Genomic DNA, 20,604 nt, shown 5'->3' with positions numbered 1-20,604 from the left:
TAATCTGAAAAGCTCAAATATATATTAGGTAGAGCTTGTAACAGAAAATACTGAAATAGAATTAGAAAAGAAATACTTTACTGATGAATGAGTCCCAAGAGCATTTGTAAAAATTTAAAAACACCTAACAGTGGAAACAAATAAAAGGAAAGTTTTTATAGTATCCTTATTTAATGACTAACTTATTTTTTTATAGTCCCTCTCTGCATAAATATCAATATATAAAAATCACTAAATCAGATCTCTTAAACTGATTTGAACATAAGAATTCTGATTGTTGTCACAACAGTCTATATACCATAAATACTCTAGTCCTAGAAAATAAAAGACAGATAAGAAACTCTGAAAACAATAATCAAAAACCTGAAGTGAAGTGAAGTGGGGAAGGTTCTGAAACATAAGGAAAAGCACAGAAACAGAGACTTAGAATTTTAATTCCTAGAATCCTTGCTCTACCAGTGACTTGGCAAGTCTCCATCTGTTGTGGGCCTCACTTTCCCAGTGTATAAAATGAAGAAATGTCTGGATGCTATGGTCTCTAAGGGCTTTCTGGTTATTACTTTATGATTCTATTTTCAGATACCAGGCTGGGCCATAATAACTAAACAAGTGTCTCAATCCTGGAGCTGTTCTTAAAATAAATTCCTTATTTTTACATAGTGATTTCTCTCTAAAGGGCTCCAAGTGCTTTACAAAGGCAAAATCCCACCTTTAATACTTTTGAGCCATAAGAACGAGAATATCCCACCTCCTAATCCTCATCTATTAGATAAGAAAAAATTACTAAAGAGACCAAGAAATAAAATAACTTTGGAAAAAGGGACCAGAATTCTATCTTTTGAATGCAATCTTCTGTTTTTCAGAAGCCTAGGATTAAGCTTGTCAATCCCACAAAACACTTTTAGGCTTTTTTGAATGTATATTAAAAGCACCAAATATCTTTTGTTGCTGTTGTTAATAGAAAATACAACTATTCTATGTGCTTCTAACAGTCCATGGTCAATCAACTTCAGGCTAAAATACGTCAAATAACATTCTAAGCCCTGCTTTAAAAAAGAATGTGCAGAGCTTGAGAAGTGCAAACAAATAACAATCCTGAGACCTAATCTGTTGTAACATTAATAAAATTCATGCAATACAATATACAATATAATTATATATACATATATGTATGTATACCTAACATTTATTGAGTACTATGTGCTTACTATCTTACAACAATTCTCTGAGATAGAAGTCACTTTTCTTTACAGATGAGGAAACAAAGACTCAAAGGTTAAGTAACTTGCCTAAGGTCACAGCTAGTAAGTGGCAGGGCTAGGTCCTAGCAGTCTGGGTCCAAGGACTAAACTATGAACAGTGCCTTTTCTTTTTTTTTAAATAAAAACTCTTAAGGAAAAATGCTATAGTCCCTGATCAAATGATTCAAATACATTTGTTTTCTACAAGTTTAGATTTTCTATGTGTATAAACTTTATAGACGTTTTTCACTGCAAATGATCAAACATTTTTAGCATGTTTTATAAAACTATTGTCTACCATAATAAAAAGTAACTGATTTGCAATGAGGGAAAAGAGATAAAAATAACTGCCATCATTAATTTTCCTTAGGGTCTTCGGGAACCATTAAATACTAGACAACATACACAGTCTTCTTCCATGAGGCTTACAATCTTAATTGATATCTCAGGAAGCTATACTATATTATATTGTATTTATATCACAGAATCGTATCAAATCACCATGGCTCAAATTCTGAACTCACACTGTGAAGAGAAACAAAAATTCCAATGTGTTTAATTCAAATTTTAAAAAAATATTTATCATCTCTGTTTTCTTAAGAAATATGTAAACAATGTAAATATTTAACTTATTTTTCATTTTAAACCAAATATAAAGATAGCATGTTCATCCTTTCAAATACAATCATAAGATGGTTTTGAAGATTTACAAAATGAGTTCCCAGATTTCAGATAAGCTGGCATTTGTAAAGCCTCAAGACAAAAAAAGAAGTTGCCTCCTTCTTCAGAAAAAGTCTGATTACAGGTCACACACCTACCATAAAACCAGGGTAGCTTAAACTACAAACCTTCAAATTCTAACTTTTATTTCCAATAAAATTTTCTTTTCTTTTTGGTGGGTAAGTTGAATATAAGGGAAGAGTAAAACCCAAGGGGAGGAAAGAACAGAAAATGGCTGTAAGTGAAAGAATTCATCTTGCAACTTATTCCTACAAAAAAGCAGTATACACTGCAGTAGCAATGACAGTTAACACAATACACAAATCTAAAAATAAAGATAAGAAATTAATAGAAACCTATAAACATATAGTTAGATTAAGATGTTTCAATATTGTGTCCCTCCCCCTCTGCTTTCATTAGAAAAAAAGAAGTTTGATAAGAAATGTAGCGTTGAGTTATGCCTTAGTTAGTCATAAAAGCCGCACTTTTTATACCATGATTAACCCTTCAAGGTAATACATGCAAGATGATTCAATAAGAACCAACACTTAGAAAAATTTTAAGATCGATATTTCCCCTCCAAACGATTACTGAAAGATGGCCAACTTTAAGAGCTCAAGAAAAATTGCAAGAGTCAACAACAAAGAACAGTGAGTAGGTAAAAAGAGGAATTTGTGTTGAAAAATGAGTAGAAATTCAGGCTTCTCCTGACATGACTGGTTATAATGCTCTGCAGAAGTAAAGGGGAACAAAGATTAGATTAAACTTACTATAATTCCATCTGCGTGCTTCTCCGCATTATACTGGTCCTTAAGGAGAAATGTTAAAAATATTAACTTCATTCTTTCATTTAAGTAATGCCTTGTGTACTTTCTTCCCTAGTAAGAAAATTTATTTTACTGGGTAAGCAACAACGTTAGACAACTAGTACTCTGCTTCCACTAAGATAATAACTTCACTTGTCCATTCCTAGCCAAACATAATTCTAACCAAGAGCACAGCAATTATTTTTCTACACAGGCATTTAATGAAATTCTTTGTGGACATACCCTATTGAACTGTATAGTCACACTGGTATCGATGATTAAAAGCGGATATATTAATTTAGGATTAACGATCCTGAATATTTCTGGGTTTAACTTTATAGTAAATTATGCCGACTCGCGACAACCCCCAAACTCTTACTGTACCTTAAAGGTATGATAATCATATACCCTTAAAAACTCAGGACAGACACCATTTCCCATATTCTGGCTGCTGACCCCAGAAGTATATCAATGCTTTTCTCAATAGATGGTCTGAGTTTTGTTTCAGAAACCATAATCACTATATCCACAGAATGATGATACAGGGGCTAACACTCACTACCTGGCAGGTATTTTACGTACAGGCATACCTCAGAGATATTGTGAGTTTGATTCCAGTCCACCACAATAAAGCAAATACCGCAATAAAGTCACACAAATTTTTTGGTTTCCCAGTGCATATAAAAGTTATATTTACACTACACTGTAGCCCATTAAGTGTGCAGCAACACTGTCTTAAAAAACAATGTACATAATTTAAAAATACCTTATTGCTAAAAATGCTAACCATCATCTGAGCCTTCAGTGAGTTGAAGCAGTAATATCAAAGATCACTAATCACAGATCGCCATAACAAATATAGTAATAATGAAAAAGTTTGAAATATTGCAAGAATTACCAAAATGTGACAAACCACAAAGTGAGCAAATGTTGCAAAAATGGTGCCAACAGACTTGCTCGACACAAGGTTGCCACAAACCTTCAATTTGTAAAAGACAGCATTTATAAAATGCAATAAAGCAAAGTCTGCCTACATATTAATTTACTTGTTCCAATGACAACTCTATAAAGTAGGTACTATTATTATCTCCATTGGACATATGAGAAAACTGAGACAGAGAGAGTGTCTAGTCTAGAGAGTATCTAGTTCAATACATATGGTCTAGTTCCAGAATTCATGCTCTTAATTTATTTATTTGTTGTGTTGGGTCTTCGTTGCTGCACAAGGGCTTTCTTTTCACTGTGGTGCACAGGCTCCTCATTGTGGAGGCTTCTCTTGTTGCAGAACATGGGCTCTAGGCGCGAGGGCTTCCGTAGTTGCAGCACACAGGCTCAATAGCTGTGGCTCACGGGCTCTAGAGCACAGGCTCAGTAGTTGTGGCACATGGGCTTAGTTGCTCTGCAGCATGCGGGATCTTCCCGGCCCAGGGATTGAACCCGTGTCCCTTGCATTGGCAGGCGGATTCTTAACCACTGTGCCACCAGGGAAGCCCCAAGAGGTTTTCAAGTTTTAAAAGAAACTAATATTTTGTCTTGGTTTCCAGCCAAGTTATGTATCATTTATATATATTTTTCTTTCTTTAACCACGGAGTTTACTCAGAAATCTACCAAGAGCAATTTAAAGATTTGGGGATAATTTTCTTTTTTTAAGAATTAACATAGCAGGCCTGAAATAGCTATCCTTAGGAAAGCCTGCCTATGACGTTGGCCTTTGGCTTAGTGTCTGGGAATCTGGATTTTAGGAGGGTTTCCACCACCTCACTATCATAAGGGTAGCTCACTGTGCCGAAACTGTTTAAGCAAACAAAATGGTTTATGCTGAACACCTGCTTTTCTTTTCGAAATCTGGAATCCTGGTTAAGTGCTAGGTAAAGAGCGCTTAAATGACAAAAACCCCAATAAAAACACCTTGGGTGTTGAGTCTCTAATGAGCTTCCTTGGTAGACATTTCACATGTGTTGGCACAATTTGTTGCTGGAGGAATTAAGCACACCCTGTATGACCCCATTAGGAGAAGACACTAGGAAGCTTGGGCCTTAGTTTCTTCTGGATTTTGCCCCATGTGCATTTTTCCTTTGCTGATTTTGCTTTGGATCCTTTGCTATGATAAATCATAGCTGTGAGTCCAACTATATGCTGTGCCTTCCAAGCAAATCATCAAACCTAGGAATGGTCTTGAGAACTGCCAACACTGTGCACATCCTTTGCATATCCTTGAGAATAAAAGCATTTTGATAAGTACATAATTTATGTTGAGATTTGCAAACTGAATTAACTATATATTTATAATATCCAAAGTTTCAGTAATTCTTAGTAGAGACAGTTGAAAATAAAATCTTGAGAACTATACAGAACAGCAAACTTTAAAAAGTTTCTTGCTCAGATGACATTTTAATTTACTTTTAGTTTTCCTTATTAATTTCTAAACATTAAATTGATTTTTCCAAAGAATTTCTTAGAAAGAAATTATATATAAGTGGCAATAAATGGAAAGAAATACACGTGGTAGATTAAATTTTCCAAAAATTGTCCCAATAAGAGGTAGAGTTTATGGCCCCTATTCTTGAAACTTTGTGACTGTCTCCCACCAATAAACATAGTAAAAGTGACTACATATGACTTCATCGAAATGCCACAAATTTCTACTTTGTTTTGCTGGAACCCAACCACCACACTGTGAGAAAGGCCAAGCAGCTGTAAAGGGAACTATATGGAGGAGAACCTAGGCCCCCAGCTCAACTTCCCAGGCATGTGAGCGAGCCATCTTGAAAGTGGATCCTTTGGCTCCCCATCTTAACACACACACACCCCTCCCCTGCAATCAAGCCACCACAGGTGGCACTGCATGAAACAGAAATAAGTCATGAGACCTACCCAAATTGCAGATTTGTAAGCAAAATAAATGCTGCCATTTTAAGACACTTAGTTTAGGTCGGTTTGTTATACAGCAATACATTATTGATATAGTACATTATATTACCTAAGAAACCCACTTCTACTTCTGGTATAATTTAAAATAAACTTAAATATCCAGTTTTAAGATAAATAAGTACTAGGGATATAACATACAACATGATACATATAATTAACACTGCTGTATGTTATATACGAAAGTGGTTAAGAGTAAATCTTAAGAATTCTCATCACAAGGACAAAAATTTTTTTCTATTTCTTTGGTTTTGTATCTATATGACATAATGGATGGTCACTAAACCTATTGTGATAATCACTTGATGATGTAGTAAGTCAAATCATTATACACTTTAAACTTACACAGTGCTGTCTATTATGTCTCAATAAAAGTGGAAGAGAAAATAAACTTAAATGTCTGGCAATTTTTCCCTCAAAATATTCTCAATTAATAATACATGCCATCTACAGGGTATTTTAAGTCAGGGTTTATTATTTTTGTTACTGCTGTGGTTTATCTTTTAAGGCAGAGTCAAACCTAGATGAAGCCATACACTAGTAAATGCCTTACTACCAATCCATTCCCATCATGAACTATTTTAAAAGGCATATTATACTCATTCCCCCTCCCACAATCTTTCTTTTTAAAAATTTTTATTGTTTTTGTTTTGTAAGTAAACCACAAGTTGCCTTTTATCAGGGTCAGGTAAAGCTAAACCTCAAGTACTACTGAACCAGAGATTCAACTGAATTCAATGTGAATTATGTTAATTAAACAAAGAAAGGGTCTAGTGCTATTTCCCACTTAGATTATAACATATGTTTATCTGGTTATAAGCCCCTCATTCCTTAACACAGTGGCTATTCTCTTCTTTGAACAAACCAGCATGACTAAGATCTGGAAATCGGAGATAGTAACAAAAACATCAGCACAATATAATCCGGGAAGACTTTTGACCAGAATTATAGACTCCAGTATTTTAAAACCCTGCCTACCAATAAATCCATGAAATATATTCCCATCTTTCTAATAAGGCAATGTAGTTTAATGAAAGCTCTCAATTATGGACCTATACATGTACTTAGTACATGAAATAAAAAATAAATATGCTATGGTGATGAAAGAAAATTTCTAATTCAAGTTTGATGAGATTCTACACATGTGACTGGGTCAACTGGATATCCCCATGCAAAAAAATGAACTTGTATCCATACCTTACACCACAAAAATTAACTCAAAGTGGATCATATATTAACTTAAATGTAAGAACAAAAACTACAAAACTCTTAAAAGAAAATACAGGAATAAATCTTTGTAATCTAGGATTAGGCAACGATTTCTCAGAAAAGCCACCAAAGGCAAAAGCAACAGAAGACTGATAAACTGAATTTCATCAAAATTTAAAATATGCATGCTTCTGAGGACACCATCTAGAAAGTAAAATGACAACCCACAGACTTAAAGAAAAACCTGCAAGTCATATATCTGATAAGGCTTGTATCCAGAATATATAAAATCACTCCTACAACTCAATAATAAGATTAAAAAACCCAACTAAAAAAATGGGCAAAGAATGTGAATAGACATTTCGTCAGAAGAAATGCAAATGAAAACCATGATGAGATACCACTCGAATGACTATAATCAAAAAGATAATCACAAATGCTGGTGAGGATGTGGGGCAAAACAGAAACCGTATACATTATGAGCGGAAATATAAAACGGTGCAGCTGCTTTGAAAAAGTTTAGTAGTTTTTCAAAAAGTTAAACATAGAGTTACCACATTACCCAGTAACTCCACTCCTAAGTATATACTTAAGAGAAATGAAAACATGTGTCCACACAAAGACATCATATGCAAGTGTTTACAGCACCATTATTCATAATGGTCAAAAAATGAGAACAACCCAAATGTTCATCAACTGATGAATGGATAAACAAAATGTAGTATATCATCCAAAGGAATATTATTCAGCAATAAAAGAGAATTAAGTCCTGATACATGCTACAACACGGATTACCTTGAAAACGTTATGCTAAGTGAAAGAAGCCAGTCACAAAATACTACAAATTGTATGATCCTAAATATATGAAATGTCCAGAACAGGCAAGTCTAGAGACAGAAAATAGATTAGCAGTTGCCAGGGATTGGAGAAGAGGCAGGGGCAAGGGTAAGTGAGGGAAAGACGTATAGGGAATGACTTCATAGGTTCGGTGTTTCTTTTGGGGGTGATAAAAAGTGCTAACATTAGATTATGGTGATGGCTGCACAACTTTGTAAATATACTAAAAACCATTAAAGTGTAAAGTTTAAATGAGTGAACTTCTTGGTATGTAAATTATATATCAATAAACCTGGTTTAAAGAAAGTCTGATGAGGAATTAATGAATACTGACGTAAACAAAAAGTCTATGCAGAAAAATGTTCTGGGGAGAGAACCTGGGATCCAAGGATAACTTAAACATACAACGTACTTTAAAAGTATCTATGGTCAGACAACACAGTTCTAAAATGATAATCTAGACTTGTGAAGTCCAGTTTGGGAGCCACTAGTCACATGTGGCTATTGAGCATCTGAATGTGGCTAAGTCAAAGCGTAGAATACACCCAGAAGAGTGAAGACTTAGTGCGGGGGGCGGGGGGGGGAGGAAGGGATTCTACAAATGGGACTGGGACAACTGGATATCCACATGCAGGCAAGTGAGGTGGTCTAATTTACACTTAAATTGTTCAAAAATACACAAAGAGTTCATACAGGGTACAAATATAATTTGAGGAAGGGAGCACATGTAAAAGAAAGTGAAATACCTCAATAAATGAATTTTTATATTGATTACATGTTAAAATGGTATTATTTTGGATATAATGAGTTAAATAAAATATTGTTAAAACTAATTTCCTTTGCTTACAGGAGTTGTGACATCCGGTCATATCACCTAATCTTGATGAAGAAGTGGTTGAGTCCTCAGCTGTAGGGGTCGCCCAGATTATCCTCACTCTGCTCCCTCCCCTCACTCCTCACTTCCTCTGCAATTCCCCATGAGTGGAACACTGCTGTCTTTATGATACAAAGGAAGAATGAAGTCATCTGAGCTAACATAGCTTACCCCCAAATCCCAATAACCAAGTGGTGCCCAAACTTTGCTACACATTAGAATCAACCTGGGAGTTGAAATACCCCAATGCCCAGGTGACACACCACAGCAACTACAACAAGAATGTCTGGGAGTGGAAGCCATGCATCAGAATTATTAAAGATCCCCAGGTGATTCTAATGTGCAGCAAAGTCTGGGAAACAATGCACTAATCATTTAGGCATGTGGGAAACTTTGGGAAGTGAGAATTAAAATGAAAGACTCAAAAAACTGGAAGGAGCTTAAAATCCAACCTGTAGCATGCTGCCTCTAAGAACCTAATTCTAAATCAACCCCAAACAAGACAGGTATCAAATTAGCTGTATTTTTTTCTTCTTTTTTTTTTTGGCATGTCCTTTTGGGGTCTCAGACGACAATACATCTTCTCAAATTAGCTGATTTCAAAATTTTATTAACCTGCCAGGGCAGAATAATCCCCTTAAGTAACTACAACAATTTATATTCCCATCAGTGTTAGACAAAAGTTCTCAAAATTTTACCAACATGCCATTTTGTGGCTTTAAAATTTATGCCTTAATAAAAAAGTTTTAATTTAACAATCATTTAGGACTAATTATATGCTTGGTACTAAGAGCATTACAAACACCAATTCATTTAAGTTTCACACTATCAGTAAGAGTACAAATACTATTATTATTCCCATTTTATATAGGAGAAAACCAAAGCAATGAGAGGATAAACAAATTTGCTCGAGTGGTGGAGCAAGGATTCAAACCCAGACAGTCTGGCTCCAGAGCCCATGCTCTCAAAATATAATGTAATGCTGCCTCTCATGATTATTTAAAAACTGCATATCTTCATCACAAATTGACTGATTATCCAAAGATCAACTTATAAGGATGATGAATAAAAAACCATACACATATTAGAAATACTAACCCATGCAATATTAAAAATTATGTATTAAAAAATTCATTCAAAATTCACAACTATGTCAGGCCCCTACTATGTGGTAGGCAACTGTTCTAGGCAGTGAAGATACAGCAGTGTTATGGAATGCAAGTTTGTGTCCTCCCCACCCAACCCCAAGTCAGATAATGAAACCCTAACCCCAGTGTGGCTATATTTGGAGTAAAGGAAGTAAATTAAGATTAAATAAAATCCTAAGGGTGGGGCCCCAATCCAGTAAGTGTCCTTCTAAGAAGAGACACAAGAGAGCTCTCATTCACACTCATTCTCAGTGTGTACACACCAAGGAAAGGCCCTGTAAGGACACAGTGAGAAGGTGGCTGTCTACAAGCCAGGAAGAGAGTCCTACCAGAAACCAAATCAATAGGAACCTTGATCTTGGACTTCTAGCCTCCAAAACTGTGAGAAAATTTCTGTTGTTAAAGCCACTCCGTCTGTGGTATTTTGTTATGGCAGTGCGAGCATTCTAATACATGTAGTAAATAAGACAAAGTCCTCATGGAGATTATAGTCACGTGTAGACAGACAATAAACAGGATACCACGTAAATCTGGCTAATGATGCAAGGCCATGAAGAAAAGGAAACTAATGGGAGGGTAGGGATTGTTTTAGATAGAGTGGTCAGCAAGGTCTCTCCAAAGAAATTTCACGTGGGCAGAAATGTAAATAAAGTGAGGGTGTGAACCCTAAAGTCTGGAAGATATGTCTTCTAGGAAGAAGGGAAGCAAATACAAATCTCTGAAGCAGAAAAAGCAGGGCCTGAGAAAAAGAAAGCAGGCCAATGTTGTTAGAATGGTGTCATCAAGCAAGATGAGGTGAGGGAGTAGTGATGGCTCAAATGACGTTAAGTTGTGGTAGTAATTTAGATTCCATTCCAAGAGAGGTGGGAAACCATTAAGAGGATTTCAGCAGGCAAGTGAGGTGGTCTGATTTACACTTAAATTGTTCAAAAACACACAAAGAGTTCATACAGGGTACATATATAATTTAAGGAATGTATCTAAACATAAAAAGCCTTAACAATGAAATTCCTTCTGGAAAAAATTAAAATGCCAAACTCCATTTACTTGATCCATGTTACCCATTCTGAAGGACCTTGAAATGCAGGTCTATTAAGCTGGGCTAAAACAGACAGGTAGCAGGTATTATAGAAATTTCTAGAAAGAGGTTTCAGTAACATGAATTGTAACTCATTCCAAAGACAGAACATCAAAAATGTTCTTGTTAGGTGGCTAAATAGTGAGCTACTGAAAGAGGTGAGGCTGCTCTATTTTACAACTATCTAAAGCCCTGAATGATTTGTAGAGATGATCCAAATTGGCCTAAACACTATCAGCTCTTCTACGTCCTCAATCTTCTAGAGAGGCACTGTTAAATCCCTAAAATACCTATCTACTCACCCTGGGCTTAATGTAGTTTACTGGTTATCTGTATATATAAGCTTTGGGGTACCTGTAGGTGCCCCCAACCCACCCACATAATTTCCCAATAAAGAAAACCAAAAAAAAGACCTTACCCCTTTTATGCCTCCAACCCTACACTCCCTTCTTAAGCTTTAGAATATATTCTGATCCACAAAAATAGATGGAAAAATTTAGACACAAACATAGGAAGGCAGGCATAGTGGTAAAAAATACCTAGAAATGAACATAAGCCCTTAAGTTCTGACACTTTAATACTGAATCTGATTTCAAAACAAAATGATAATTCCCCTTACCCCTAAACTTATGAGCTGAGCATCCATACTATCTAAGCACAAATGCATTTTTCTATACTATTATGTTGTTAACGATGCTAGGAAGATAGTGTCTATTATTAGGCAAACAAATATATGCAACTAAATAAGTAAAATAGGCCAAATAATTAAAAACTCAAACATCACTTCCACAATTGGTTGCTGAATTAGCTGCCTACCTGCTCCTAGCCACTGGCTAGATATACTGAGGTACAGTCAATGGAAAAAAAAAATTTTAATACTTATTTTCAAACACTAAAATTCTTGTTTCTCAAAATATCATGCAATCAAGTATATATTTAGGTTGAATACACCAAAATTTTTCAGAAAAGCAGGCAATATCCATGAAATTGTTAACCAACCACAATCCAAAATATATTTTTATTCCATGAATAAGGAACAGTAATTAAAGCAGTGGTTTATTAATGTACTATTTCAGTACTAGAAAAAAATATGTAAAAAACAATTTTAAAAAAACACCTCTATTATACTCTTCATTATGGATGAAAAAAACAACTCTGCTAAAATTTAATTCCTTTTTTCCTAAGAAAAACTTTTTTGTGAAAAGTTTTGCAAAATATGTCCCTGTTTCAAGTACTGGCAATGGAAAGGGTGAGTCATTCAAAAGTGAGCCTCTCCTTCCCAGCCACCATCACAAATGACCTTATCAAAAACAAGCACAGGCTGGAAAGGTAACAATCTAAACACAATGGTTTTTCAATAGTACTAGGAACCCCAAAACATAACTTAAAATTACTGTAGAAAGGTAAGTAGTAATATATATTTCAGGACTGAGTACTCTGGCTATTAGAGAAAAATGACATTATATTTAAATCCTGTTAAATGAAAGTAATCAAAAATAAAATTTACTTACTTTAGCGATCTGCAGCAACACAATGCAGTGTTTAATTGATTCTACCATGCTCTATGAAAACAAAACACTGATTTTAGGATCTTGCCCCAAATGGCCATACAATGTTAAAGTTTAAAATATAAAAATCAGTTCAAATATACAGGGTTTAAGTCTATTCTACATAAGAAATACCCTCTCTGGATTTCCAGTGGTTTCTGATATGCTGATAGTGTCAAATGCAATTATCATCAGCAATTCTATGAATTGTTTGGAAATGCCAAAAAACTGTTAATTTATACTGAATAACATCTAAAGGGTCTTTCAACACTTCAAACAGAAAGTGATGTGAATCTGATTAACTTCCAAATTCTTAGACCAACAGCAGGCAATCCCAACGCAGTTTCCTAAAACACCTATTCAAGACTTTCGTGGAATTATGGAGAGTAAAGGATCCTACCAAAATATTGGTGAACCCGGAATACTACGTTTGTTTTTAAAATGCCTCTATCAAAATACAAATCTTATTAGTAGCCTATTATATAATGTCAAAAGGCCAGTACATCAGAAAACTCGAATTACAATATATTTAATTATAAAAAAAAAAGAGAATATACATTGTGCATGGATGAAAATTTTATCCAAAGATCTCAGACAAGACCAGAAACAGATAAAACGGCATACGAAGTCAATTCAATTAAAGGGATTATTCTATTCACTTAAATTCCTTTAGAAAATAATATAATTCTTAAACACTCTTGTAAAAATTAATAAGAATTAAAATCTCAATTGCTCTTATTAATAGTAGCAGCTTAAAATAAAAACAGCTAAAGCACTTTTCTAACCCAAAGCCAGACTTTATCAAACACATAACTTACATTTGTTGTCTCTTTGAGAGTTTCAATTTTCTGTGAAAAATAATGTTTAGACAGAAATTACCAGAAGTACAAAGAGGTATCGTTGTTTTTTACTGGTTAGTCATTTAAACAATTTTAACAAAATGTACTCATTACTCTGAGTTCAGGCAGATGGGGGAGTGCTTTCACTTATACTTTTTAATTTAAATCAAACATTTAAATATAAAATTCAGATATTTAATGGATTACATCCTCAAATAAAATTCATGTGATTCAAGATTTGTAAGAATAATACAAAACATCTTCATTCCTTACCTGAAAGCAATTTTCTGTCTTTTCTATAGGATTCACTATGTGATTTTAAAATGCTTATTTTACAATCACCTTAAACTTTGCAAAGCGGTTTAAAGGTCACATGAGACTAAATTCCAAAACTAACTCATGAGCTAAACAGGAGTTAGTACTATTACCAAATGTAAAAGAGCCAAATTCAAGGCTATGGTTAACAGAAATACAAAATAAATAAATGATGCTGCATCAGGAAATCTAGTCAAGGAGAAGAAAAATGTTAACTGAAGAAAAAAAAACAATATTCAAACTACAAAGTGTCTGTCAGAAACCCAAAGGGAGGAACTATAATTAAAGCAACACTCATTTTCTTTCCTCATCTGTGGCTTCTGGTTTATTCTGAAAAATTTGCCGGTTGCTTTATTAATATCTGAAGTGACCACATGTAAATTTAATAACTTTCTATCTTCAACATACAATACTTGAAGAGAAAGAATTTATTCCTAGGAAGGTGGTACTTACAAAAAGGGTATCATAATAAAATTTTCTGTGTTACTCTTTTGTTCAATTATGAAACCATACCAGAAATTCACCAGAAAACGCCCCCTGAAATCTATATGGCATACTATCATAACAGGTCAACAGTACTATTACAGTAGTCAAAACACTGAGGTCCTTCTATTACTTCTCCAAAAGGCTCCTGGTTTCAAACATTTTAAAGAGAAAATCATGGTTACAGAAGTTACCTTCCTTTGTTCATCATCTTTGCAGTTTTGAAGTTTGTCATCAAAAAGCTATAGGATTAAAAAAAATGATTACAGTATCAAGCCACTTTACTACATTGTACACATTTACTAAGCAAAGAAAAGCGAACTTATTTCTTCCAGCGATGATTTATACATGTATTAAATGTATAATTAATGTTTACTAAAATACAAGATAATGTATTTTTTCAAGGCATTGTTATCAAGTCAAACTACTGAATTACTGTAAACAGTCAAGATCGATTACTCTGGTAGAAAATACAAACAAAAGAAAACATATGAATTTAAGAACTTAAAATATCAATTCAAAGCTAAGTTTTTTCTGCCTTGTCATCCAAGTTTATTGACATTTCTTTTTCTTTCCAGGATCTTTGCTTGTAATTAATTTTGAAGTGGGAATTGAAGGAGACAATTTTAGTAATGAAAAAGGAAGTAGAGAAGTAAACTCTCCTAACCCCTCAACTCCCCCAAAATGGAAAAAGGCTTTAGAAACTGAGCCACTTAAAATTTAGCAGTTTCACACAACTTTTAAACAAAATATGAATCTAATCTTGTCTTATTTTCTTCTAATTATGTTTAGGTTAGCTTTAAAAATTACTGAAGAACCAGTAAGGGTTATAAAGTAACATCAAGTAACTGTTTTTACTCAAAATCAAGTTCAGCAACATTTAGTACTTTATAGCAATTCAATGTATAATCGAATGCCATACCTTTAACTGTTCTATCAAGATTTGTAGGTAAGCATCAGCCTCTGTAAGTTTCTTATCAAAGTCTTGGACACTAGGAACAAATCCTGAATCCAAACCCTAGAGGGAGAAAGAATTGCAATAAATCCCAGCAATGTCTAATAGTACAAAAGATACCTCACCCTTCATACATGAAATTTCACTTTTCTAAATTAAAAATAGTACATAAACAATAGGTCTATTTAAATTATCTAAATTCTCCAAGAATAGTGGTACATCAATCTCCTTCATGAGCATCTAGCACTACTCCCTGCTCATCAATTACATGTGCTGTTGTTCAAGTTAGGATTTACCCTGCTTTTTCAGAATCATTTTTTTCTCTCCCAAAAGCCTCATAACGGGCTCCAGAGCAACAGTAATTTAGCTAAAGGAACATAAACAAAACAACCTAGATTACCTACTATTTTCCTCCTACTTTTTGTTCAGTTCAATCCTCCAGGTCCCTTAATCTCAATTTCATATTCTCCCTATTTAGTTCTCCTGTTCCCTGAGCTACCCCATTAGTGCGGATGTTTTCTTCCTCCTCCCTTATTTAAAAAAAAAAAGGGAAGAAAACTCAAAATTCTCCCTTCCTCTAAGAGGGCCCTCCCTAAGTGAAAGTGACAGCATCTCTGTCTTAAGTTCCCTACTCATTTTCACCCTTGGCATGAACACTACACTCCAGACACGGTGTAAATGTTTGTTTATTTAGAGGGCCCACTTATTTCTCAGTTTAACAGTCCAGCATTTGCATGTCCTACTTTTTGCACACTAAAAATTTTAAGCTCCAAAAGCACGGGATTCCTATGTTTTAACTTAAATGAAAGTTTTGAGTTCTTAATCATCTTTGACTGAAAAATATCAATCTTGGGTATAAAAGACAAAATAGTCTGAGATCGAACAGGGCTACCATCTTGCCATATCTGCATGCCCAGAAGTCATGCAGTTAAACAGGGAAATAAGGGTCAGGAACCACTAATGTTACAATCCCAACCCAAGCACAAACTTCTGTGCTAAATGGGCGAAACAGTGCTTCAACACATCATACTTGACTTTCAAGTATTTTATCTTTCCTGCCTTTTGCCAAAATATGCTGATCATTTCACATACCCCATTTTAGTCAACTGAGGCCAGAGTTCGTTTTATATTAAACCAACACCTCATTTTGGCCAGTACTTTACCATTATTAAAGCACTTTCACAGCCATGATCTCTAACATCAGATTGAGACAGTATAGTATTATGGAAACAACAATGGGTTGGCAAACCTGGTTTCTAATTGCAGCTCAGCCACTAACAAGATACTGTGTCTCTTTAAGCTATTTTCTTACCTGCCAAATACAGGCATTCGCTCCCTACTATTATTAACATGGCAGCTATGACCTCTATTAAAGACTATAATTACTACCAATTACTACTAATACTATTGCTGTTCTTCCCAAACTAAAATTCAAATTCCTAATCAAAGCATTAAAAACCTAAGTCCTATTAAGACCATGGGAAAAACAACTAATCTTGTAATGCATTTTCTTTTTCAAATTCAAAAGCAATAAAATGCCTCCTTTTTTTTTACATACACGTTAAGAAACTGCTTGAAATGAGTATTGAAAAACCCCTTTCCAATGAGAGATGTCATGTAAAAACAAAGTTTAAGAAAGAAAGATCATAATAAGCAATATATGTAAAATCGAAATATATTTATATCCTCATTTTTAAAGATAACTCCAAAGATGTCCTTTCAGAAACATTTACTATGTAGAGTACGATAATAAAACACGTGGAAAAGAAAAGATAAATCCATCACATTTCAGAGATACTACAGTACTGTACTAAGAAAGTAGGGAGTGATTTGTTTCAATGTAAATATACCACAGGAAAATTGGAAGGACTGCTTGGCTTTATGTTTTGTTTCACAGGGCAATATAACATAATTATCAATAATTTAACTATAAAACTCAGTTAAAATGAGCTAAATACATTGTTCTTGCTAAATATTAAAAATGTCAATGGCATATTCATAAATGAGTGGAAAGGTGAAGGATCTAAATGAGAAAAAGTGATCTTCAAGAATTTTCTCTCTTCTGAATCTATTTAGAACTACCACTATAAAAATCTAATTAACATATCCTTCTGAACAAATCACTATCCGATTAAAAATCCCGCAATAAATAAATAGAAAAAATTAGATTTAAATTACTGATATCTGAAATTAAGTCTAAATTAAGTCTTTAAAAACAACTCTTTGATGTTGCTATAATCATGTGAACCTCACCTTGGCTCTTCTCAGACCGGCCTCGCCCTAGATAGTCTTCCACAATGTTACTTTACTCTTAAAACACCAAATATCATAACATCCAAGTCAAAGATCTACTCAACAATCCGTTTTTCTTTATGTAATATATAATGGGAGGTTTGTAACAAGTTATTAGCTTAAAATACCAGAAATGGCCTAAAACTCCCTTGCACAGTAATCCATAAATGTTTGGTATACTTTAAAATAAAATCTACATATATAGTTTCCCCATCTTCAACCAATAAAATAACATGTACACATTTATTATTACTGTGGACAAGCAATTGATAGTAATTAAACATTCTCAAATCTTGTAAGAATAATGCACTAGAAGAAAATATAAGTTTTCAATACATATTGTGACTCACTGCATAGAATCAAAGCCACTTAATTCAACCTCCCACTCATAGATGTTACTTTTATAACGTCCTTGAAACTCATCTAGTCTTTGCTTGAGTATCTCAAGAGAAAGGGAATTCATTACCCCCTAACAAACTATTTCATAAAATCCCTTTAAAGTCATAACTATTCCTCTTTCCATTCAACATTTAATATACAAGGCACTACCACTTACTCATATCTGACTACACTTATTCATATCCCTTTTAATGGAGTTTTGTTTTAAAACAGGTCATAAAAATAAAATATAGTCCTATATCATGTTGAGAGTGGTCTGTCTTCCTTTGAAAAGAACTCAGAACAGGCAGACCCTTTAAGACAGTGTGACTTCATACTTCTTACAATGACATCTTAGCTCGACAACAAGCAGGTTGGGAGTCAAGAAGATGTACATTCTAGTACTCTGTACTTGCCTTTTTATCTAACACATCACATTTTTTCATAATTAAATTGATTATGATATTGACTGACTTCTCTGAAGGAGTATAAACTCCATGAGGGCAGGAATTGCCATTCATTCAGCACCATAACACCACCCCCTCCTCAATTCCAGGCTAGCTCATTGTTGAGTGACTGTCTGTTGCACTGACTACAGCTTCTGGCAACTGCTGATGCCATGATATCAGTCTTCTCCACGACCACATCTCCCTACATTTCCCGTCTTTCTGCTCTCTCTCTCCTTCCATTTTTCTACTCCTTCACTCCCCTTCTCACATCTTTCTCTCCTTCTCTTTTGTCCTTCAGTAGTAGCTGAAGTGGTTACGCTGCAGTTTGGCAATCCGAGTCAAAGAGGTTGCGGCTCCCTCATTTACTATACTGATGAGCCACAGTTCGAACTTGATGATTTCTGTATAAATTCATTTAAAGTTTAAAATAAACAGAACTATGACAGAGAAATAGAGACCAAATGGTCTGTGATGTAAAAGAAGTAAAACTAAAAGAAATTCAGTAGAAATTAAACCTAAATCTAACCATAAAATTGGAAATCGACATAAAGAAAAAAACCCCACTTACGTGGTGAATATGCTAAAAAACAAAAGTCTCTAGTTTTCAAGAGTAACTTAATAATTAAAGAAAGCTAAAGTATATATATAAAGTCAAGAAGAGTGATACATAATTCTGTATCAACCAAGATCTATGTATCCAGATTAAAAAAATATATATGTATATGTATATATAGAGACAGACATCTGGCCCAATATAAGGGGAATTTCAAAAATAATATCTAGAATGAAAGAAGAATATTAAACTGCTTCAAAACTATATATAAGTACTTCCTACTATCTTTCTAATACTTCTGTTGAACAGCATCACTTTTCTCAGAAGGTACTTCAAAGCTAACAAATGTTAGCAAAATTTTAAAAATTTCTACTAATAATTTAATTGGGACATTAAACACTATTTATACTTTATACATACACATAACCGAACACTTCACTACCATTAAAAAGAAAAGTATTAAAAGGGATGTCTAATACTTTCTGAAATATATACGAATTATACTTCATATGCAGCTGCTTTGGAGAGACACTTAGTAAACAGTGCAAGAGGCAATTTTTGAGGCAAGGAGTAAAAGCTTTTAAAGTAATTCCTGCTAACAGAGGAAGAGTCATGAATAGTGGAGGTAAAAGTGGGAAAAGGTAGTTTAAGGTCTTCTTGAGGTCAGAATCAGGAAATAAGAAAGTTATGAGTAATTTAAGGAACTGAGAAGAATAATGCAGAACAGGAAGGGCTATGGCTGTAAAAAGAAATTCACAAATGAGTAATTATTTGCATATCAAATCTTATTTCATGGCAAAAACTTAAAGGACTAAGTGCCCTACACTCAGTGCTTTCTCTTATACAGGCAAAATAGTATATAATAAAAATATGCTATGAAAAGAGAAATACAGAAATTATTCCACGTAAGTCTCATGGAAAAGTTCACACTAACAAGAAAACAAAATAAGTTATCACTAGTAGAACTGTAAAAGGGAATAGCAGCTTAAAAATTTAACAAAGGAAAAACACCAAAGAAAAGACTCCTAATGAAAAAATAAATGGCATAAATCCAGACAAAAGTAGGTGATTTTTTAAAATTAGCAAAATACACACCCTATAAATAAAATAATAAAAACTTTGCAGAAATCTTGTTTTGATTAAAATATAAGAGTATTTGGAAAGTTTATGTTCACAATTAGCAATTTGAGATGACATACATCACAGATATGCTTTCATCCAATGAAAGAAGTATAGGGCATACTTACAATTGAATCACTTACAATTATTTTTGAAAATTCAAGAACTGGAGAGATACCAGAAGACTGGAAAAAAGCAAGTGTGGTACTGATCTTCCATAAAAGTAAGGAAAAGAGAGAATAGAAAGTTACTATGCTGTGCGTCTGACATCATTAATTAATTAAAGGAATAATAAGAGAAACATCTGTGACTATACAGAGGAAAAGTAGGTACATGAGCAGCAAGTAAGTGGCAAGTTAAAAAGTAAACAAATAGACATTATGCCAAATTAATGGCTTCTCTGTTCCTTAGAAATTTATTAGCAAATTAAGTTCCTTGAGAAATGACACCATTTTGTCTCCTTACCAAATGACTCAAAAGTTGCTTTAATGATGAAAAAAGTATATTAAAGAAACCAGAAATATTAGCAAGACCATGATTTTATGTGGGCTTTACTAATCTGTGATTTCCTTGGATTACTGAAAATTTGGAAACATTTATAATCGGCTGTCGCTGTGGTTTACCCACTTCAGCTAAAGGAAAACAGAATTTAGAGATATAGAGAAGTTCTGAGAGTAAGAATTTCCCCCGTTTTTAACCCTAAAGAATACTCAACTACCAATTCATCTGGAGTAAAGATTATCAATTCAAAAATGTCCATAAAATTGAGTCTATTATTAAACTCTTTCCTCCAATGTAATTTCAGGAAGGTATTTTCCATCTAAGTCAATGT

The 20,604-nt window shown here is 33.9% G+C and overlaps 1 protein-coding gene across 4 annotated transcripts in view; it reads right to left on the bottom strand.

Moving 5' to 3' along the window:
- Positions 1-20,604, bottom strand: part of OSBPL9 (oxysterol binding protein like 9) — a 149,444-nt gene that overhangs the window by 27,549 nt on the left and 101,291 nt on the right. Inside the window, exons 5-10 of one of the 4 annotated variants that reach the window (XM_057710594.1) lie at positions 19,916-19,984; positions 14,949-15,044; positions 14,221-14,268; positions 13,208-13,237; positions 12,354-12,404; positions 2,732-2,770 (exon numbers count right to left, since the gene is read on the bottom strand). In XM_057710594.1, the coding sequence (XP_057566577.1) occupies positions 2,732-2,770; positions 12,354-12,404; positions 13,208-13,237; positions 14,221-14,268; positions 14,949-15,044; positions 19,916-19,984 (333 nt within the window). The remainder of the gene's footprint in view (positions 1-2,731; positions 2,771-12,353; positions 12,405-13,207; positions 13,238-14,220; positions 14,269-14,948; positions 15,045-19,915; positions 19,985-20,604) is intronic. The other 3 variants (XM_057710605.1, XM_057710613.1, XM_057710623.1) reach the window with 3 other exon arrangements.

This window comes from Hippopotamus amphibius, chromosome 1 (genome assembly GCF_030028045.1).
Source record: "Hippopotamus amphibius kiboko isolate mHipAmp2 chromosome 1, mHipAmp2.hap2, whole genome shotgun sequence".
NCBI classification, from domain to species: Eukaryota; Metazoa; Chordata; class Mammalia; order Artiodactyla; family Hippopotamidae; genus Hippopotamus; species Hippopotamus amphibius.
The sequence above is the reverse complement of the archived record's forward strand: the minus strand, read 5'-3'. Positions and strand labels throughout refer to the sequence as shown.